The following is a 25,319-nucleotide window of genomic DNA, read 5'->3' on the forward strand; positions in this document are numbered from 1 at the left end:
GAGGAGTTGCTCTTACTGAAGCTGACATAGGTGATTTCTGTAACTGCATAGAAGTATGTGCTCTAAGCCATCTCAAAACTCAGGGATGTTTTTCTACATGGACTAACAAGCAAGAATCTGATACTAGAGTATGGAGCAGGCTGGACAGGGCTTTGGTAAATGATGCTTGGGTCAATAAGTTTACTTCCAGTCATATTGAGTATATGATGCCTGGAATTTCTGATCACTCCCCTGGTATAATTTCAGTGTATGAAGACACCTTTCAAGGGAAAAAACCCTTCAGATTTTATAAGATGTGGATCAACCATGACAGTTATATTCCAACAGTCTCAAAGATCTGGCACCAATTCATCCAAGGTTATCCCATGTTCTCTGTTTATACAAAACTGAAATTACTCAGAGGGGCATTGAAGGATCTCAATAAGAAACACTTCTACAATATAAGTGAACAAGTGCTTAGAGCAAAAATTGCTTTAGAGGAGGTTCAGGGAAATCTCCAAATAAACCCTCTAAACTGTGATCTTATTAGGAAAGAAAAAGAATATTATTCCTTTTATAACAAACTCCTTGACTGTGAATTATCATTCTACAAGCAAAAAGCCAGGATTGCATGGAGCTTGCAAGGGGATAGAAATTCCAGATTCTTTCATTCTTTAGCCAAATCAAATATGCACAATAACAGAATTGTAGTGCTATATAACAACAGGGGGGATAGGATAACTGATGGAGATGCTATTGTGGAAGAATTAGTGACATTCTACAGGAATCTTTTGGGAACAGCAAGTAGCACTCTTCCAGCTGATATGGATATAATCAAAGCTGGCCCTTGTCTCAGTGATTCACAAATCATTATGTTATCTAATCCAGTCACAAATGAGGAAATTAAGTCTGCAATTTTTTCTATGTCTGAGGATAAATCACCAGGACCTGATGGATATAATGTCTAATTCTTTAAATCAGCATGGAAAATTGTCGGAGCTGAGGTAACTTTGGCCATTAAAATTTTTTTCAAGACTGGAAAGCTTTTGGGGACTGTAAATTCAACTTCACTAACTCTTATTCCAAAGGTACAATGTCCTAAAACCCCAGCAGATTTTAGACCCATCTCTTGTTGCAATTGCATTTACAAATTCATATCAAAAATTATTGCAAATAGAATAAAATCTGTTTTGGGAAGCTTAGTTAATGAAGCACAAAGTGCTTTTGTTCAAGGGAGGAACATAACTAGCAACACTATGCTAGCCCATGAGTTTGTTAAAAGCTACAGCAGGAAACATATATCTCCTAGAGCTATGATCAATATTGACATTAGAAAGGCATTTGACTCTATCAGTTGGAGCTTTCTTCAATCTGTTCTTACTGGTCTGGGCTTCCCTGAAGTTATGATTCATTGGATTATGGTCTGTATTACAACTCCCAAGTATTCTATTTCATTCAATGGAGGACTACATGGCTACTTCAAGGGGGAACGGGGGCTGAGACAAGGTGACCCACTCTCTCCCTACCTCTTCATCCTGGGAATGGATTATCTGTCTAGGAGTTTGACCAAATTAAAGGAAGACAGGAACTTTAAGTTTCACCCTAAATGCAAGAAACTTCAGATCTCCCATCTGATTTTTGCAGATGATTTATTATTATTTGCAAAAGGAGAAACTTATTCAGTGCATAAGCTTTATCAGTGCTTTAAAACCTTTGGCGAAGTGTCTGGGCTGGAAGCTAATACAGATCGCAAAATTGATGAATTATGTAGGATATTCCTATGGGGTAAAGATGAACATTCTTCTAAAGTGCCTCTTGTAGCTTGGGATAAGGTATGCTTAGGAATGAAACAAGGTGGCCTGGGGATTTATTCTGCTCAAATATGGAATTCAGCTTCTGCTTTACGAAGCATATGGTTCATTCATTCTAACAAGGAATCTCTTTGGATTAAATGGATCCATGAAAATTATCTCAAACATGAAGACATATGGCAGGTTGAAGCTAGATCAGGAGACTCATGGATGTGGAAACAATTACTCAGAATTAGAAACAAGGTGATGGCGGTCTTAGGAGGTGCTGATAATACCAAGACCCTCATCATGTCAAGCTGCAAGAATTCAACGCCAATTCTATCGATATTGTACATGAACCTGTCAGCAACTGTTATCTCAGTGCCATGGTATAAAACAGTGTGGGGTGGTCTCAATGTACCCAAACACTCTTTTATCAGCTGGCTAGCAATTCAAAACAGGCTCCTCACACAAGATAGGCTCCTTAAAAGAGGTATAATCAGTTCAAACCAGTGTTGTCTATGCACGGGTCAAATCTCTGAATCGCGAGATCATCTGTTCTTCGAATGTACTTTTTCTTCCTATATTTGGAACTCAATCATGGATTGGATGAATTTCAAGAAGAAGTCTTGCAATTGGAATCAGGTTTGGAACTGGTTTTCAAGCATGAGAGGGAAATCTCTACAGGTTAAGCTTAGAAGACTGGTATTAACAACTACAATCTACTGCATTTGGAGAGAAAGAAATGCAAGGTTGTTTACCCAGAAGATAAGCACTGCTGATCATTTGATTAAGGTCATAATGTTTGAAGCCTCCACAATCATTCTCAATAACCCCACTAATAGGGTTTGACAGGTTTTTCTATTTGAGAAGGGAAACTGTATTAGTTAGTTTTTGAGTTCTCAGCTACTTATTTGCTGAGTATTCTTGAGGTGTACATAAGTTCTCAATGGTTGATGAATAAAAAGTTTTCATTTACCAAAAAAAAAAAAAACTAGTTAGGAGACCAAATCATGATCATCTTTAGTGAGGAACTAAAATTTTCATCGTAAAAGGTGGTCCACTGTGAGGAAAATATATTCATCATAGAAGACCTACTGATATTCACCGAGGAAACAATATTTTCCTCATCGAAAGTGATATTTTTTGAGGAAAATATTTTTCTCACAAAAAAGTTGGTCGCTAAAAGACATGTCTGTTGTAGTGAAATATTTTATAAATTTTTTTTATTGAAGATTTTATAGGAAAAAGATTTAAAATAGTGATTTTTCCTAAAACCAAAAATAAAGCTAACACATGTATGCCTATATAATCATTGTTCTCGACTCAACAAACTTTCTACTCCAGAACACACCGATTACCTAAAAAAGATAAACAAAAGAACAAAAATAACTAAAACAAATCCATTAGAGTGGATAATAACAAGTACCACCAAAGGATAGGATCCGAAGGATGGGATAGTGAAAAATATAGTTCAAAATGCAACTAAAATCAAATGAAGGAAATGAACAAAAATATATATTCATCAATGATTCAAAAATGAGACAATACTGAAGGCTAAATAAGAATACAAAAAGATAGGGTATGAATGAGCAATTATAAATCCAAGAATAAACTATTAATCAATGTCAGAGTATCCCTACTCAATGTATTTCTCAAAAGGAAAAGGAATATCAACTCATAGCTTAAAGCTTAAAATATCTCAATTCTCAAATTATAGATATGAAGAAAATAAATATACCTCATTATTCATCTCATATGTGTCAAACAACCATGCACAAAACATATTACAATTCCTGATACTCTTATGTTAGTTATACGTTATTTGAGATTAAATAATAATTAGGCCAATTTAAAGTGGATGACAAAATCAAAACTTAGCAATTCAAAATGATATTTTATAAAACTTATCAAACATGGCCAAAATAGATCTCACACCTTAAAAAGCCAAATTATTATTTATTCTCCATATTTAAAACTCAATATTTTTTAAATCAATTTATTTGTAGATGATGACACATGATGTTGTCTAATCTCAGGTTTTTTATATAGCACGATTAAGTATTGAGTGAGAAATACCAAAACAAAAAACATGGAGGTTGCAGACACCCACACTCACAGTCTGTATACATCATCACTCAATACTTATCGAGAAATATAAAATTTTAAGATTTCACAAAAGGTCAGGGTTTAACTATCCAACAATGTTATATCTTCTTGACGTATTATATCCACAAACTCGTAGGCAATAATGATACGGGTGTATCTTCTTCCTTGCTTCGGAAGCTTAGCGATCCTCATAGAAGCTTGAGGATAGATGATTCTCATGGTATCTTGAGAATAGAGACGGGGATGAAGTCGTTGAAGACGGCAACGTCGAAGAGTACAGGAAAAACTACAGGACCCACTTTGGACTTCCAGTGGTCGACCGCACGTGACGCCTCGATCGACCGCGAACGTGCACAACTGAAGAAAAGTCTCTGGACTTTTCGTGGTTGACTGCGAGTCGGGCTGGGCTAGACTTTCATTTTCCTGTTCACTTTAGGTTTTGTGTTTGATATATATTAAAAAATGATTTTTCTAGGGTTTTGGGGAAAAACTAGATTGTATTCAGAAACGAGATAAGGGAGATTGTTCTTTGATCTAGGAAGATTGTGAGAGAGAGATTTGTAATCTATTATTTCTTATAATCTAGAGAAGCTATTTTCCTTCGACTAACTCAATTCTTTGTGTGATTTTTTTATCTTCTTCACAACCCACTCTTGATAATTCCACGATCAAGGGTGCCTCGTCCGGTGACCCGTATTAAGTTGGTATCAAAGCAATTAGATCCTGTGAAGGGGGGATATTGTGTATGGTGTTAGACCCTAGAGGGGGGGGGGGGATTAGGGTCTTATGCTAATCTAATCCGATTTAAATGCTAATTAAAATTAATTAACAAGTTATCCTAGCAAGTATGAAATACAACAATATATATGAGCTAGGATAAGCAATATGAACAACAAGATATATCCTAATAATGAGATATAGGCAATGTATGTGCAAGGATATATAAACAACACAAAGGTAAATAATCTAAACAAGATAGTGGATGAAATAATAATGAGCAATGCACAATGGCGATATAAGATATGAACATAAATATAAATGAACGCCAAAGCACACTCAAACACAATCAAATGATCAAGGAGTTTGAACCTTCCGTCCTACGTCTCCGCTCCCCACTCCCAGGGAGAAATCCACTATCACAACCGGGTTTTCTACGTTCACCCGAATAACGTTTACACCTCACACTCGGTTTTCTAGCTAACCGAAAACTTTACAATCGACACTCTTGCAATCACATTCTACACCCTCACAAGTATTGGACCTAGCCGTGTCTCCCTCAAGTGCTCGGTTACAACCTCTCCCTAGGCTCGCCACTCCTCTTAGAACGATCCCCGACTCTCACCACACACTCCTCACTCGGTGTACAAGTGTATTACAAAGTGAATCTCACAATTAGGCTTAATACAATAATTGATTGTTCTCAACTATGGATGAGAACACAATGAAAGCTCACACTCAATGTTACAACTCTCACAACCCCAAATATATTATGAATGCAAATACAATAAGCTCAAGTGGGTGTGTGTAACAATGAGATAAAATCAAATCTAAACTCAATATAAAACTAGCTTTAATAGAAATGATAATTAACAAATAATTATAAATAAAAGCTAGAGTTGAGTTTAGGAAAACTTCTCTAGATCAAGATGGAGAGATGGAGATTTGAGCCCAAACAAGAAGATGATCTCCTCCACTTGTGAAGAACTACTTTCACAAACCAAACAAACACTAAAACACACTTAAACCCTTGTTTAAAACTCTTTAAACTTGTTTAAAACATTTCTTAGATTAGCTTGAAAGAGAACAGTAATAGGGTATTTATACCCACTCAAAATCTCAGCAAAAACCCCAAGCAAATGACAAAAACAGCCCCAGAAAAATAGCTCAGAAAATAGCCGTTGGAGTCCAACGGTCATATCGGCGGTCGACCGCGACGGTCGACCGTGAAGAACAAAAAGGCGAAGAACTGTTCTGGACAAGCGACGGTCGACCACGAAACTCTCTAGACTCGCTAGCGTGCCGAGTGCCCGCCATGGTTCGAGTCGCGCGAGCTAATAAAAATATAATGAAGTTCTGAAGCTGCTTGGGACAGGTGAGCGCGTGGGGCGTGCGACCACATGAACAGATACTGGGCAGGAAAAATAGGTTTAAAAGGCTGATTTTGGAAAATTGTTAAAAATAACAAATGAAGTCCAAAAATTATGAAACTTTGGGAAATGTATATAAACGTGTAAATGAACATGTTACAAAAAGAATTTTCCAAATTGCATTTCCCATTTGTGAAAAATCATCATTTTGTAAAAATAGTCCAAAACACGAAAATGTAAACATGTGAATTTTGACATTTAGGCTAAACCATGTTCTGAAACTTTGCACAATGATTTTGTAGACTTAATAAAATATGTATATGATTATTGTTATGTCCAAAAACTAAGAATACAGAATTTTCACAAAATTTCATATTCTATGCAGTGTTTTCAAAAACACAATACTAAATATGAAATATGTGATTTCATATTTATAAACATGAAAACCCAAAACCATGCATGTATATAATTATATATATAACTATATATATGCATTGAAACCAAAACTTATGTATATATATATATATATATATATATATAACTATAAATATACACGAAGAAACCAATAAATGTGTGTGTATAGATAATTGAGCTTAAGGTACTAACACACATAATATAAACTCCTAAACTAAGTTACCCAAGCTAAATCTTGATCTCCAATAAGCTCAACTTGGTACACTTGCGGATGAAGCTTGAACTTGATCTTTAACTTGAATTGTACGTTGCTTCACTCCACAATTCCACCAACCTCCATTGGATATGATCGTATAGGCGCAATTCCATCCATCCTCCAACTACGTTGTTTGTCTATAATAAATAAGAAAACACAAATACTAGACAAACAATATTAGAAACACAAATACTAGACAAACAACATTAGTGGTAAATTGTTTGTTAAACATCATCAAAACAAGAAGGCCAACAATCTCCCCCTTTTTGATGATGACAAACAATTTACAAAAAAAAATATATGCATGAAGGAAATGAATATATAATTTATAATTCACATGCATATAAACAAGAAAGAATATACTCACAATATTTCTCCCCCTTTGAAAACATCAAAAAGGGGATAAAAGAATTAAGCGAGCGAAAGCTCCCCCTATCAATAAGCATAGGTGAGTATAAGAACAATAATAATATAGGGAAGACTCCCCCTATTAAAATGCTATATGGAGTGAATGCAATAAAGATCATCGCAAAACATGTGAGCAAGCATACATGAATATGCTAAATATCACTCACATACAAAAAGATAACGAGAACACATATAAATATGTCAAAATGAAAATAGTGTCTCATTAACAAAAACATAAAGATCAAAAATAGATTTATGAAATCAAAAGAAAAAGAGCATGAGAATCATGCAAAATATTTTCAAATGAAAACAAATCAATCAAATGAAATCATAAATCAAAATTTTAAATCATAAAATCAAAACATCATTGATTTTCAAAAAATCAAGAGAGGCAACCATATCTAGCTCTTGAGCTAGTATCAACCCATGTAAACATTTTTAGCATCCGGTAAACAATGTTTGGGAATAAACACCCAATACCTCCGGAGGGTTATATAAACGTAGTCCTCTCATCAAAACAAAAAATAATAATCATGAAAACAAAAGAATTCGATCAAAGAAAATTTGTTTTAAAAAAAAACCGAAGCATAATTTTCAAAACCAAGAAAAAGAAAAATAAAAACATTACAATTCTTGTTTTAAAAATCAAATTTGTTTTGGTACCCAAGAACTCTTGGTACCAAAAGATTTAGGGACATGACCCCTATCGTTTAAGCTCAAATCCCTAGGGTTATGAACCCTCTTAGGCATATGTGGTGCACTAACACGGTCAAAGCAATAATCGCTCAAATGACCCTTCTGATTGTAATATGTGTAATGAAAGAGATCCATTTGTTTTTGTGGACCATTAGCTCGTGCACGGGAATCATTTACAAATAAATATTTTCTTTTAAAATTATTTTGCAAATGAGAAACATCATTAAACAAAGGTGGTCTTTTTGGAGCAAATTACAAATTTGGAGCATTTTGCAAATCAAAACAAAATTTAGCAAGATGTCCAAACCTACCACAAACATCACATTTAAAAACATGTGGTCTACTAGATACATTTGGCAAACGTGATTTTCTTTTCAAATCAAAACAATATTCAGCCAAATGACCAAAACAACCACAATGATCACACTTATACACATGAGCATGCTTATGATGAACAATTGGTGCATGTGTGTGTACATATGATGAAGAAGCTACATGAGATGCACAAGGAGCATTGATATTTTTATGTGGGTGCATGTGTGTGTACATATGATGAAGAAGCTACATGAGATGCACAAGGAGCATTGATATTTTTATGTTTGTGTGCATCATAGCAAAATTTAGCTAGATGGCCTTTACGGCCGTAAATAGAGCTCTTGCAAACTTTGCTATATATGTGTGCATGATGAGTGGATGATTTCTTAGACTTGGCACACATATCCATAAGCCTCTTATGATTATCAAAGCATATTTTCAAAGTTGAATCTAAAGATGAAATGCATTTTTTTATAAGATTAAAGTCTTCATTTTTAGGCACATATGCACTTTTAGAAGTAGAACACAATAGTTATTTATAAAAGAAGCAGTATCATTTTGTATGTTCTTTACTTCTAACATGGCTATTAGACCCTAGAGGGGGGGGTGATTAGGGTCTTATGCTAATCTAATCCTATTAAATGCCAATTAAAAACTAATTAATAAGTTATCCTAGCAAGTATGAAATATAACAAGAATATAAGCTAGGATAAGCAATATGAACAATGAGATATATCCTATATGATAAAGATATATGCAAGGATATATAAACAATACAAGGGTAAATAATCTAAACAAGATAAACATAAATATGAATGAACGCCAAGCACACTCAAACACAATCAAATGATCACGGAGTTCGGACCTTCCGTCCTACGTCTCCGCTCCCCACTCCCGGGGAGAAATCCACTAACACAATCCGGTTTGGAAGCCGGAACTTCTTCTACACACTCGGTTTTCTAGCTAACCGAAAACTCTACAACTCACACTCTTGCAATCACACTCTACACCCACTAAGTGTTGGACCTAGCCGTGTCTCCCTCAAGTGCTCGGTTACAACCTCTCCCTAGGTACGTCAACCGACGCCACTCCTCTTGGGATGATCCCCGACTCTTACCACACACTCCTCACTCGGTGTACAAGTGTATTACAAAGTGATTTTCACAATAAGCACAAATATAACAAATGATTGTTCTCTAAACAAGGTGAGAACTCAATTAAGCTCACTCTCAATGTCACAAACCCACAAACCTAAATTATACTATGAATGTAAATACAATAAGCTCAATAGGTTGTGTGTGAACAAAGAGATATAAATCAAAAACAAACTCAATATGAACACTAGCTTAATAAAAAGATAATCAAACAATATAAAATATGAAGCTAGATTGAGTTTAGAAAACTTCTCAATAGATCAAGAGTGGAAGGAGAAGAGTTGGATGCTCAAACACCAATAGATGATCTCCTCAAGCTCTTGTGGAAGTGATTCACAAAACCAAAACACTCAAATGCTTAAAAGCTTATAAACACACTTAAACCAAACATAAACCCTTGAACAAAACTTGTAAACTTCTTAAAAACTTTTCTCTTATTGTTCTTGTTAGATGGGAGAGGTAAATGCAATGGGGTATTTATAACAACCCAAGACATCAGCCAAAACCCCAAGGAAATGACCAAAAACCCAAAAACAAACAAAACAGAAAACTAGCCGTTACTGTGCAACGGCTCTCTGATAAGTCGACTTAGAGTCGACTTATGACATATACAGTTTTTGGCAGATGCTGAAAATTATGCGTATCTGGATTTGTAAAATCAGTTAAAAATAGTAAATCAACTCTAAACATTATGAAATTTTGAGGGATGTTTCTAAACATGTAAATAAACATTTTACAAAAATAATTTCTGAAATATCACTTCTCATTTGTGAGAAATGAATATTTGAATACAGATATTTCAGATTCTAAAAACTGCTGAAACACCCGATTTTCTAAAATCAATTTGACACAGTAAATTAACTCCAAAAATTATAAAATTTTTAGGGAAGCTTCTAAACGTGTATATGAACATGTTAGAGAAGGAATTTCTTAAATATCACTTCCCATTTGAGAGAAATAATTTATTTTGTAAACTGGTCAAAAATACATAACTGTGCAACACTTCATAAGTAGACTTATAAAAAGTTATAAGTCGACTTATATAAGTCGACTTGCCTTGCTTTATAAGTCGACTTAGCAGAGGAGAAAATGCACTTTCTAGAGGAGTTCATAAGTCGACTTGTCAGGGTTTATAAGTCGACTTATAAACATGCACAGGCACTGTTCATGCTGGAAAACTGATTTTTAAAGTGCCTTTAAAAATAACAAATAAATTCCAAAAATTATGAAACTTTGGAAAATGTTTATAAACATGATAATAAACATGTTACAAAAAGAATTTTTGGAATTGCATTCCCCAATAGTGAAAACCCATCATTTTTCAAATATGTCCAAAAACATGAAAACGAAACATACATGTTTTGACATTTGATTTAAACAAACTTTTGAAACTCTACAAAATGATTTTATAAACTTTATAAACTATGTATAAACTGATATTAAAGTCTATAAACTAATAAAATAATGTTTTCACAAAAACACCTATATTTTGATAAAATCAACAAATACGTGTGTGTGAATAATATGAGCTTAAAGTATCAACACACAAGTATAAAAACCTAAACTAAATATACCCAAGCTTGTGATCTTCAACGAAGCTCTATCTTGGTACACTTGCGGATGAAGCTAAAACTTGGATCTTGAACTTGAATGCAATACTTCACTCCACTATTCCGCCAACCTCCTCTTGATATGATCGTGTAGGCTCAATCCATCCAACCTCCAACAACGTTGTTTGTCTATAATAAATAAGAAAACACAAATACTAGACAAACAACATTAGTGGTAAATTGTTTGTTAAACATCATCAAAACAAGAAGGCCAACAATCTCCCCCTTTTTGATGATGACAAACAATTTACAAAAAGAAATATATGCATGAAGAAAATAAATATATAATTTATAATTCACATGCATATAAACAAGAAAGAATATACTCACAATATTTCTCCCCCTTTGACAACATCAAAAAGGGGACAAAAAGAATAAGAGAGCGAAAGCTCCCCCTATCAATAAGCATGGGTGAGTACAAAGCAAATATAGGGATGAGGATTTCTCCCCCTATCAAAATGCCATATAGAAGATATATGAAATAAAGATCATGGCAAACATATGTGAGCAAGCATAGATGAAAAATATGCTAAACACCACTCACATACAAAAGGACAATGAGAACACATATAAATATGTTAATATGAAAGAAGTGTCTCATTAACACAAAAAGTATAAAAACCATATAAATGAATAGATTTATGAAATCAAAAGAAGAGGAACATGAGATTCATGTAAAAAGTTTTCAAATGAAAACAAATAAACCAATTGAAATCATAAATCAAAGTTTAAATCATGAAACCAAATCATCATTGATTTTCAAAAATCAAGAGAGGCAACTATATATAGCTCTTGAGCTAGTATCAACCCATATGAACATTTTTAGCACCCGGTAAACAATGTTTGGGAATAAACACCCAATAAATCCGGAGGGTTATATAAGTACAAACCTCTCATCAAAACAAAACAAATAATCATGAAAACAAAAGATTTTATCAATAATAAATTTATTTTCATAATCAAAATATTTTAAGACATAATTTTAAAACCAAGAAAGGAAAAAGTAAGAACACTAAAATTCTTGGTTTAAAGTTTAAATTTGTTTTGGTACCCAAGAACTCTTGGTACCAAAAGATTTAGGGACATGACCCCTATCATTTAAGCTCAAAGCCTTAGGGTTATAAACCCTCTTAGGCATATATGGTGCACGAACACGGTCATAACAAAAATTACTCAAATGACCCTTCCGATTACAATAAGTACAATGGAAAGGAAGCATTTGCTTATGTTGACCAAACGGTTGTGCACGGGAAACTTTAGAAACATTTGCAAACATGGATGATCTTTTAAAATTATTTTGCAAATGTGAAACTCTCTTTAAATCAAAACAAAATTTGGCCAAATGACCAAATCTACCACAATGATCACATCTATACACATGAGCATGCTTATAATGAGCAATGGGTGCATGTGTGTGTACATGTGATGAAGAAACTTGATGAGATGCACAAGAAGGATTAGTATTCTTATGTTTTTGTGCATCATAGCAAAATTTAGCTAAATGGCCTTTACGACCACAAATGGAGCACTTGTAAACTTTGCTATACAAGTGTGCATAGTGTGTGGGTGATTTTGTAGCACTAGATTTAGCACACTTGTCCATAAGTTTCTTATGGTTATCAATGCATGTTTTTAAAGTTGAATCTAAGCATGATATGCGTTCCTTAACAAGATTCAAATCATCATTATGCACAACATCATTGATAATAGAAGTAGAGCATGTATGATTATTCTCAAAAGAATTTAGTTTATTTCTAATGCATTCTACTTCTAGCATGGCATTTTCTTTCTCATGAGATAAGCTAGAAATTGATGAGGTTAATTTTTCATTTTCCAAGTTTAACATATCATTGTTTTCTTTAAGATTTTCATTTTCTTTAGCAATGATATCAAACTTGGATACTAACTTCTCATGAACGGATTCTAAATTATCATGCTTGCATTTTAAATCATTAAAATCTTTATGCAATTTGTTGAAGGCATGCAATAATTTCTTAGATGCACAAACAAGTTCATCACTAGATAACTCATTATCGGGTTCGAACTCGCAAACCTCACTAGGACTATCGCCTAGTGCACGTGTGCATGAAACTCCATATGAACTTGAAGCGGGATCCTCCAAAGCTTGTCGGATCGCCTCCAAGTCCCCTTGATGTGCTTCAATGAGTTTCCATAATTTGTAAGCACTATCAAAAGAAACAAGCTTGTTAGAAATAGAAGAATCAAGTGCATAGAAGATTTTGAGGATGAAATCCTCAACTGGTGATGCAAACTCCTCTTTGTAACAGCAAACCCCAAAAACAAACTAAACAAACTCAAACCCTTGTTTAAAACTTTCTTAAACTTGTTTTTAAAACTCTCTTAATCAGTTTGAAAAGACATCAGCAATGGGGTATATATACCCACTCAAAGCTCAGCCAAAAACCCCAAAACGAAATGACCAAAAACCCCAGCAAACAGCTCAGAGAAAGAGCCGTTAAAAACCAACGGCTATATTATCGGTCGACCGAAAATTCCGTCGGTCGACCGATGGAAAATTCGGTCGACCGATGGAAAGTTCGGTCGACCGTTATCCAGGTCGAAGACAGGAAATCAAGCAAACACTTATCCGGTCGACCGGTGCGGTCGACCGATGGAGCTTTTCGGTCGACCGGACCGGTCGACCGACCAACTCTCTGGACCATGCTGACGAAAGAACAAACGAGCGGTCGACCGGTGCGGTCGACCGAGTACTGATACTTCTGAAAACTGTTTTTCTGATTTTAAAACGCTGTTTAAAAATATCAAATAAATTCAGAAAAATGTAAAACTTTGGGGAATGATTGTAGACATGATAATAAACATGCTACAATGACTGGTTTCGAAAAAGGACTTCCCAAATGAAAAATATCATCATTTTGTAAATATGTTCAAAAACATGAAAACCTGAAAATTGATATTAAAAAATATCATCATTTTACAAAATAGTCCAAAACATGAAAACCTGAAAATTGATATTTTGACTTAAACAACATTTTGAAACCTTATGAAATGATTGTATAGACTTGATAAAAGATATAATATGTTGTTATGAAGTCTATAACCTAGAAATACAATATTTTCATGATTGTATAGACTTGATAAAAGATATAATATGTTGTTATGAAGTCTATAACCTAGAAATGCAATATTTTCATAAAATTGCATATTCTATGCAAATATATTCAAAACACTAAATATGATTTCATTAAATATAAGCTTGTTAAAGGGGAAATCATATATAGGCATATAAACATGAAACAAAATAGTATTTTCCAATTCTATTCATTTGTTTCATAGTAAAACTTGAAAACTATCAAACCAAAACATATATGTATATATATAACTATATATATACAAAATCCAAAACGTGTATGTGTATATGATTGAGCTTTTAAAGTACTAACACACATAATATAAATTCCTAAACTAAATTACCCAAGCAATGATCTTGATCTTCAATAAGCTTGACTTGGTAATCTCGCGGATGAAGCTTGAACTTGGATCTTGAACTTTGAATAGCAAGGCTTCACCGACATTCCGCCAACCTCCTTTGGATATGATCGTTGAAGCTCTATTCCATCCATCCTCCAACTACGTTGTTTGTCTACAATAAATACGAAAACACAAATACTAGACAAACAACATTAGTGATAAATTGTTTGTTAAACATCATCAAAACAAGAAGGCCAACAATGGCATCAATCTTACCATGAGATAGGCTAGCAATAGATAAGATCAAATTTTCATTTTCCAAATTTAATAAGTCATTGCTTTCTTTAAGCATAGTATTTTCATTTTCAATGACATCAAATTTGGACACTAGCTTCTCATGATCGGATTTTAAATTATCATGATTGCATTGTAAATCAACAAAATCTTTATGCAATTTGTTAAAGGCATGCAACAATTTTTCACTATCACAAGCAAGTTCATCACTAGATAAATCATTATCGGGTTCGAACTCGTAAACCTCACTAGGGCTATCGCCTAGTGGCCGTGTGCATGATGCTACGTATGAACTTGAAGTCGGATCCTCCAAAGCTTGTTGGATCGCCTCCAAGTCCCCTTAATGTGCTTCTATAAATTTCCAAAGTTTGTAAGCACTATCAAAATGAACAAACTTGTTAGACATAGATGAATTAAAAGCATTTAGCAAATATTCTAACAAAATATTATTTATTGTAAACATACGATGATCATTCTTATTCCACTTGGATTCCTCCATAGTGGGCACAATATAAGCATCATCTATAATTTCCCATAAATCAAAGTATTTAGATTGAACAAAAAGTTTAAATCTAACACACCATTGGGCATAGGAGAAGTTATCTAATCTAGGAGCAATATTGATGGTATAACGTAAACAAGATGCATCATTCATATCCATAATGTATATATGCAAGCAAGATACAAAAATCAAAAAATGAGATTAGCACAAAAAGATAACTTAGATCTTTAACTCAAGGCGATTAGACCTTAAATCAAAGAGCACCAAGCTATCCTAGCAAGTATCCTAGCAAGTATGAAATACAACAATATATATGAGCTAGGATAAGCAATATGAACAACAAGATATATCCTAATAATGAGATATAGGCAATGTATGTGCAAGGATATATAAACAACACAAAGGTAAATAATCTAAACAAGATAGTGGATGAAATAATAATGAGCAATGCACAATGGCGATATAAGATATGAACATAAATATAAATGAACGTCAAAGCACACTCAAACACAATCAAATGATCACGGAGTTCAGACATTCCGTCCTACGTCTCCTGCTCCCCACTCCCAAGGAGAAATCCACTATCACAACCGGGTTTTCTACGTTCACCCGAATAACGTTTACACCTCACACTCGGTTTTCTAGCTAACCGAAAACTTTACAATCGACACTCTTGCAATCACACTCTACACCCTCACAAGTGTTGGACCTAGCCGTGTCTCCCTCAAGTGCTCGGTTACAACCTCTCCCTAGGCTCGTCAACCGACACCACTCCTCTTGGGACGATCCCCGACTCTCACCACACACACCTCTCGGTGTACAAGTGTATTACAAAGTGAATCTCACAATTAGGCTTAATACAATAATTGATTGTTCTCAACTATGGATGAGAACACAATGAAAGCTCACACTCAATGTTACAACTCTCACAACCCCAAATATATTATGAATGCAAATACAATAAGCTCAAGTGGGTGTGTGTAACAATGAGATAAAATCAAATCTAAACTCAATATAAAACTAGCTTTAATAGAAATGATAATTAACAAATAATTATAAATAAAAGCTAGAGTTGAGTTTAGGAAAACTTCTCTAGATCAAGATGGAGAGATGGAGATTTGAGCCCAAACAAGAAGATGATCTCCTTCACTTGTAGAGAACTACTTTCACAAACCAAACAAACACTAAAACACACTTAAACCCTTATTTAAAACTCTTTAAACTTGTTTAAAACATTTCTTAGATTAGCTTGAAAGAGAACAGCAATAGGGTATTTATACCCACTCGAAATCTCAGCAAAAACCCCAAGCAAATGGCAAAAACAGCCCCAGAAAAATAGCTCAGAAAATAGCCGTTGGAGTCCAACGGTCATATCAGCGGTCGACCGCGACGGTCGACCGCGAAGAACAAAAAGGCGAAGAACTGTTCTGGACAAGCGACGGTAGACCGCGAAACTCTCGGGGGGGGGGGGGGGGGGGAGCCAATAAAAACTATACTGAGTTCTGAACTCTTGGCGGTCGACCGTGGCAGTCTACCGCGAACAGATACTCAGGAAAAATAGGTTTAAAAGCTGATTTTGAGACTTTTGAAAATATGTTAAAAATAACAAATGAAGTCCAATAATTATGAAACATTGGGAAATGTATATAAACATGTAAATGAACATGTTACAAAAAGAATTTTCCAAATTGCATTTCCCATTTGTGAAAAATCATCATTTTGCAAAAATAGTCCAAAACACAAAAATGTAAACATGTGAATTTTGACATTTAGGCTAAACCATGTTCTGAAACTTTGCACAATGATTTTGTAGACTTAATAAAATATGTATATGATTATTGTTAAGTCCAAAAAACAATGAATACCATATTTTATATATATATATATATAACTATATATATATACGAAGAAACCAATAAATGTGTGTGTATAGATAATTGAGCTTAAGGTACTAACACACATAATATAAACTCCTAAACTAAGTTACCCAATCTAAATCTTGATCTCCAATAAGCTCGACTTGGTACACTTGCGGATGAAGCTTGAACTTGATCTTTAACTTGAATTGTACGTTGCTTCACTCCACAGTTCCACCAACCTCCATTGGATATGATCGTGTAGGCGCAATTCCATCCATCCTCCAACTACGTTGTTTGTCTATAATAAATAAAAAAACACAAATACTAGACAAACAATATTAGTGGTAAATTATTTGTTAAACATCATCAAAACAAGAAGGCCAACATATGGTCCTTACTTGATCGTAATACAAGAAGCTAGGTGAAATCCTTATTTCTTTGGAAGGAGTTCGGAGATTAAAGAAGAAGAAGATGACCGAAGGGGATAGTTCAACGAGACTTGATGCATTGGAGAACAGATGGAGATAATGGGTTCAACTCTCACACGGCTCGTCAATCTTTTCCAAGAAAAGGACAAAAAGGAGGAATCTTCTTCGAAAGACAAGTAGAAACTTGTAGAGTCCAATGGGGAGGGCGAGGAATCTAATTCTGATGGGGAGGCCGAGATGTCAAGACTGTTCCGCATAAAGAGGGTAAGGGTTCTTACAAGAATTTTAAGATAGACTTTAAGGTAGAGATTCATGTTTATGATGGGAGCGTCAATGTGGAGAGGCTCTGTAGGTGTAAAATTTGATTTCCCAAAATATGGATTTCGTTTGTATTGATAAGAATAGCTTATTATAAACTAATAAATCAAAATTATAACAGAAGTGAAGGGAATGTCCTCCTTGTTTAACGTGGGGTCTTTGGTAGCGATAGGACACCTCGCTCAGTTCTTGCACCGAGTTTGCGTCCCTTGGACGATCCGATCGAGGTTGCAGGTGAGCTTCAGTACGCAATAGAAACTCATTTGGATGAGTTCGACGGCTAAGCAATTGCTTGATTTCTCGGAGCTCAAGTACGCCGAGATCTCAATGTTCAGTCCTTTATCAATCTTTACTCAGCCGATAGCAGTCTTAGCCGACACAAGAGCAATTAAGACTCTGCACTCTTCAAGCCTATTTTAGTCAAGAGGCAAAGGTTTTTTAGCAGAACCTGGTCTGTTGTTTTTCCAACAGTAGGAATAGAATTTGGGCCCCTTGCATGTGGGCAAGAAGGTTCTATAAATAATCAAGGTATGGCATGGGCCATCCCATGATTTGTGGGATTGACCACAAGTAGATCATGCTCCTTAGCTGTAGGATGTGACCACCTAGAGGGTCTTGTCAGCCGTCCTCTTTTTATAGTCGTTAATGGCTATTTGTAGAGTAGGGGAGCCATGCTTTTACCCTTGAAATGTGAGATATGACCACTGATACGACTGCTTATAGGCCGCATTGGAGAGTTTGACAGGCGAGCTTGGCTTTTAGACAAGTCCATGCCTGTAGGAGAGCGTGAACCTTCGTGCTGGCAAGTCGACTAAGCAGGTGGATCCGACTCACTTGGCCTCCAGGCAAGCTCGAGTCATGAGATTGGTCTCCAGGCGAGCTCGAGCCATGTAGGTGAGCTTTTAGCTCAGGCGGGCGGGCTCAACAGGCAAGGCTGTGCAGGCGATCTTCAAGCTGTCAGGTGAGATCTGTGGGCGAGGCTGTGCAGGCAAGATGATATAAGCGAGCTCCGAGTGTTGACAGGCGAGCTTGCTCTTCAAGCGAGCTTGGCCCTGAGGCGAGGTTATGCGGGTGAACCTCATAGGCAAAGCTATGCAGGAGAGCTTCGCTTAGTTTAGGCGAGCTCTAATGTTCAGGCGAACTACACCCTTTTCAGGTGAGCTATAGCCTTTAGGCGAGCTTGGTCTTTGTCATGCCCCGCTTCCCAAAATACCTAGGAATCGGAACATGAACAAGCCCGCGACGTATTAGATTGAGAAGAAATATACACTATTATTTTTTTCCCTTTTCTTCTCAATCCAATACGCTAAGCGTCTGGAAATAAAAACAATGCGAAGTCACAGGTCCCCGATCACAATCAGCAAGAATATAATAGACAAACTCAGAATAAAGAAATATCATATCACAAATGAGGTAACATCTGAGACATAAAATACGGGTCAAACATGCCCTTAAACAAATCTGAACAAATGAATACTGAAGAGATACAAAATACACTGATCAAATAGAAATGGAAGGTAGTACAAAAGAAAACGGATGACCAATAACTAAGCTTCAGCTTCTTCTGCTCCGTCTATAGGGCACTCCTGCTGAGAATCCTCTGGCTACTGATGATCTCCCAGCTGAACCTGTTCTTCATCTAAGTCTGACGTACACAAGACAAAACAGGTGTACATCAGCGTGTATGGCACACGGTAAGACCCGACCCCATAAGAAAATAGAACGAACGAAAATCCAATACGAAAAACAATACGATAACAAAAACAACAAAAGAACGTACAACTGAAATCCACAAATAAACATGAAAACACTACTAAATCATGGTAACTTAAAGCATCCAAAATCGATCAGGTAACGAGATCATGTAGCTAGCGATCAGTCTAATCATCCAAGCAACAAGATCATACAATAGATGGAATTAATATTTAAAAATCTGCAACAAGAGACGTAGTACGTCGAGAAAAATAACCCAAACAAGGAAATCCTCATGTATATACCATATGTCTCGAATTGTAAATAATTAAATATTAATCCCAATCTATGTATGAAAAGAAGTACAACCGGCCTACATCTCATAAGAATCATACTTAACCAAGAATCGAGGTCATGTAACTAACTATCCCATCACTCATCCCAAATAATCCAAATCTCAATATCACTGCTCCTCAGACCTACCCCAGGCCGACACAAGGCACTGGCGTGAGCCTAGAAAATAATAAATAATCTCGATATCACCGCACCTCAGACCCACCCCAGGCCGACACAAGGCGCTGGCGCGAGCCTGGAAAGCAACCACAATCATAATATCTCAGCTCCTCAGACCCACCCCGGTGACTACACAAACTTCATCGGCGCGAGCCCGGAATATGTATCAACAATCACAATATCTCATCTCCTCAGACCCACCCCGGTGACTACACAAACTTCACCGGCGCGAGCCCAGAATACAACCATAATCATAATATCTTAACTCCTCAGACCCACCCCGGTGACTACACAAACTTCACCGGCGCGAGCCCGGAATACAACCACAATCATAATATCTCAGCTCCTCAGACCCACCCCGGTGACTACACAAACTTCACCGGCGCGAGCCCGGAATACAACCACAATCACAATATCTTAACTCCTCAGACCCACCCCGGTGACTACACAAACTTCACCGGCGCGAGCCCGGAATACAACCACAATCACAATATCTCAACTCCTCAGACCCACCCCGGTGACTACACAAACTTCACCGGCGCGAGCCTGGAATCAACAATCCCAACCGCTCACATGGACCAAGACTTCTCATCCCTATTCTCGTAATTCCAAGTCAACTACACACGAGATTCTAGATCCTAACGGTGTCATACAAGTCACTATAGACATAAAATCCTAATGATTCTCAATCACAACATGGAACAATCAATGCAACAAATCATGTGCAATAATATCATAGCATATCAGATAATCAAAATAAGAAATATAAATCATAAACTACATCTACATAATTCAAAAAATAATCTTTTTCTAAATTAATTCATTTAAATTATTTCGCTTAAAAATTAATCTAAACTAATTCATTTTCCAAAATGAATTCTTTTAAATTATTATAATTATCTAAAAATGATTCTTTTGCCGAACTAAATTCTTTTAATTCATTATAATTTTTCTAAAAATGTCATTTATCATATTACCATGATATAATTAATATTCTTCAGCAAACAATCCCACGAGGTCATAACATATCGCAGTCTATTCTATGCAATCAATTATTAACAGATATAAATAATGGAAATATAGATCAAGCGAAGCGGGATCTTGCCTAGGTGCGTCGAACAAGTCGACGTCGACGGCACGAGTCGGATCCGAAGCGGTGGGCACGGTGTGGAAAGGAACTCCGGCGAGGGCTGTAGGATCTGCGGCGACCGCTCGTATAGGTCGATGGAGCCGGCGACGAGGGGGACAGACAGGTGGCGAAGGGCGGCAAGACAGCGCGAGGGCGGGTTGATCCTAGACGACAAGCGACGAAGAGCTCAGGGCGGAGCTGCTGGAGGTTGGCCAAAGGGGCTCTTGGTCAAGCTCAAGGCGGAGCTGCTGGGGGTTTGAGGCGGACGGCGGAGGTGTTGAAAGGCGCGGATGCTGGTAGGCTTGACAAGGAGGAGGGGGCTTGCTGGGGGCGTTCGCGGCGGCGCGGCAACGGTCGGTGCAGGGGGCTGGAGGAAGGCGTGTAGGGCAGGAGGCGAGCGGGCGGTGTTTCTGGCTCACCGGGTTGAGAGGGGGCTGACTGTACACGCGGCTGGGAGAGAGGAGGGCGGAGTCACGTGGTGAAGAGGGTGAACGGCCGACGAGGACGATAAGGCGTCGGAGGCTAACCGCGGGTGGCGAGGCGGCCATGGGCGGCGGCTGGCAGAGGCCGCGCGGGCAGCGCTGTTTGGCAGATCGCCAGTGGCAGCCGGAGGCGGAGATGTGACTGGAGGGCAGGGGTTGGCGTCGACGGCGGCCTGAGGGTGGTGGCTGGCGGTGTAGGCGGCTGCAGGATTAGGGGAGGCGAGCCGAGAGGAGGGCCGACGCGGGGTCGGCGGTCAAGTTTTGAGTAAAAAGAAGGAGCAGAGAAAGAGAGGCGGCGGTCTGTGGGGTTGAAACGAGAGAGGGAGAGAGAGGGAGGAGAGAGAAAACTATAATAAACATGTAATATATATATATATATATATATATTATAATATATATATATATATATATATACTAGTCGTGCTGTCCGTGCAAAGAGAAGGTTTTTTGTGGCTACAGTAATCCCGCCTTTTGAACATGCTCCTGTTTTGGAATTTTCTGTGAATGCTACAGTATCCGCATCTGGGCTACAGTAACCTTTTAAATGCCTACAAGTTACGCCGCGTGTGCTAAAAGTAGCATTTTTTATTAATTTTCTGGCTATAGCAATCTGCTAGTAAATCTAGCTGTGAGCGTTACGTGTAAGCATGAAGGAGTTGACTCTCTGGTTCTCGACCTTTTGTATAAAGGCACATATCATAATATATAATATATATATATATATATTAGGGTTAGGGTTTAAATGAGAAATAATTAAAATAAAATAATTATGGGTACTTAAAAATTAAACTAATTACATAATAATTATCTACAAATAAAAATGTACATGTTGAGCTAATACAACATTTGATACGAAATAGTTGAAATATACACATATTATACAATTAAACAAGAATAATTAATTATAAAAATATATTTACTTACATTTAAAATCAAATAATTATGGAATAATTATATACACAGTAAAACGTACAAGTTATACTAATATGACAGATACTATACAATAGTAGAAATAATACAACAAATTATACAAATAATACGTAATTAATAATACAACGTATTATACAAAAATATACGTAATAATAATAATAATACCACGTATTATTCAAAATGATACGTAATAGTATTGGTAACTCAACGGATAAATTCCAAAAATTTTTACAGCACTAAATAAATTTATAAATATGTAAAACATTTAAATATTTATAAAACTTGGACTTTAAATCATAGAAAATTCTAGAAAGTTGAGAAAAATATAAATACTCTTTTAAAAATCATAATAAATATTTTAAAATACTAAAAAAATTATTTTAACTAGTAACAAAATTTCATGGTCCTTACATTCTACCCCCCTTAAAACAAATTCTGTCCTCGGAATTAAAATAAGAACCACAGGGACAGATATGGAATGATATCCATAAGCAGATGAGACGAGAAACAAGAAACAATGGAAAATTACGAGATAAGAAATAGTAGAAAGTTCCGGAGTCAAAAAGTGATAAGGTAGGGACGAAACGAAATCTATCAAGAAAATAGGATAAGGGTTCAACAATAGTCTCACGGATGAAATCATGATATGTATCTAAATTGTCCATCATATTCTTACTAATGAGTACTCGGGACCGTAACTCGGGACCGTGACTCGGGACCGTGACTCGGGACCGTGACCTGCATGGGCCACCAAAAAAACCTGTCACGCCCCGCTTTCCAAAATACCCGGGAATCGGAACATGAACAAGCCCGCGACGTATTAGATTGAGAAGAAATATACACTATTATTATGTTTCCCTTTTCTTCTCAATCCAATACACTAAACGTCTGGAAATAATAACAATGTGAAGTCACAAGTCCCCGATCACAATCAGCAAGAATATAATAGACAAACTCAGAATAAAGAAATATCATATCACAAATGAGGTAACATCTGAGACATAAAATACGGGTCAAACATGCCCTTATACAAATCTGAACAAATAAATACTGAAGAGATACAAAATATACTGATCAAATAGAAATGGAAGGTAGTACAAAAGAAAACGGATGACCAATAACTAAGCTTTAGCTTCTTCTGCTCCGTCTGCAGGGCACTCCTGCTGAGAATCCTCTGGCTCCTGATTATCTCCCACCTGAACCTGTTCTTCATCTAAGTCTGACGTACACCAAAGAAAACAGGTGTACGTCAGCGTGTATGGTACACGGCAAGATCCGACCCCGTAAGAAAATAGAACGAACGAAAATCCAATGCAAAAAACGATACGATAACAAAAACAATAAAAGAACGTACAACTGAAATCCACAAATCAACATGAAAACACTACTAAATCATGGTAACTTAAAGCATCCAAAATCGATCAGGTAACGAGATCATGTAGCTAGCGATCAGTCTAATCATCCAAGCAACAAGATCATACAATAGATGGAATTAATACTTAAAAATCTACAACAAGAGACGTAGTACGTCGAGCAAAATAATCCAAACAAGGAAACCCTTATGTATACACCATATGTCTCGAATTGTAAATAATTAAATAGTAATCCCGATCTATGCATGAAAAGAAGTACAACCGGCCTACATCTCACAAGAATCATACTTAACCAAGAACCGAGGTCATGTAACTAACTATCCCATCACTCATCTCAAATAATCACAATCTCAATATCACTGCTCCTCAGACCTACCTCAGGCTGACACAAGGCACTAGCGCGAGCCTGGAAAATAATCAATAATCTCGATATCACCGCACCTCAGACCCACCCCAGGCTGACTCTCAAATAATCACAATCTCAATATCACTGCTCCTCAGACCTACCTCAGGCTGACACAAGGCACTAGCGCGAGCCTGGAAAATAATCAATAATCTCGATATCACCGTACCTCAGACCCACCCCAGGCTGACACAAGGTGCTGGCGCGAACCTGGAAAGCAACCACAATCACAATATCTCAGCTCCTCAGACCTACCCCAGTGACTACACAAACTTCACCGGCACGAGCCCGGAATATGCATCAACAATCACAATATCTCATCTTCTCAGACCCACCCCGGTGACTACACAAACTTCACCAGCGCGAGCCCAGAATACAACCACAATCACAATATCTCAACTCCTTAGACCCACCCCGGTGACTACACAAACTTCACCAGCGCGAGCTCGGAATACAACCACAATCAAAATATCTCAACTCCTCAGACCCACCCCAGTGACTACACAAACTTCACCGGCGCGAGCCTGGAATCAACAATCCCAACTGCTCACATGGACCAAGACTTCTCATCCCAATTCTCGTAATTCCAGGTCAACTACACACGAGATTCTAGATCCTAACGGTGTCATACAAGTCACTATAGACATAAACTCCTAATGATTCTCAATCAAAACATGGAACAATCAATGCAACAAATCATTTGCAATAATATCATAGCATATTAGACAATCAAAATAAGAAATATAAATCATAAACAACATCTACATAATTCAGAAAATAATCTTTTTCTAAATTAATTCATTTAAATTATTTCGCTTAACAATTAATCTAAACTAATTCATTTTCCAAAATGAATTCTTTTAAATTATTATAATTATCTAAAAATGATTCTTTTGCCGAACTAAATTCTTTTAATTTATTATAATTTTTCTGAAAATGTTATTTATCATATTACCATGATATAATTAATATTCTTCATCAAACAATCCCACGAGGTCATAACATATCGCAGTCTTTTCTATGCAATTAATTATTAACAGATATAAATAATGGAAATATAGATCAAGGGAAGCGGGATCTTGCCTCGGTGCGTCAAACAAGTTGATGTCGACGGCACGAGTTGGA

The 25,319-nt window shown here is 36.5% G+C and overlaps 1 protein-coding gene across 1 annotated transcript; it reads left to right on the forward strand.

Moving 5' to 3' along the window:
* Window positions 1,293-2,621, forward strand: LOC109831192. The gene has a single exon (XM_020398528.1). The coding sequence runs from the start codon at window positions 1,293-1,295 to the stop codon at window positions 2,619-2,621; it is 1,329 nt and encodes a 442-aa protein (XP_020254117.1).

This window comes from Asparagus officinalis, chromosome 2 (assembly GCF_001876935.1).
Source record: "Asparagus officinalis chromosome 2, Aspof.V1, whole genome shotgun sequence".
Taxonomy (NCBI): Eukaryota; Viridiplantae; Streptophyta; class Magnoliopsida; order Asparagales; family Asparagaceae; genus Asparagus; species Asparagus officinalis.

What these genes read in the sequence shown, in the direction of transcription:
- LOC109831192 (XM_020398528.1), top strand. Translation starts at nt 1,293, where the DNA reads ATGATCAATATTGACATTAGAAAGGCATTTGACTCTATCAGTTGGAGC.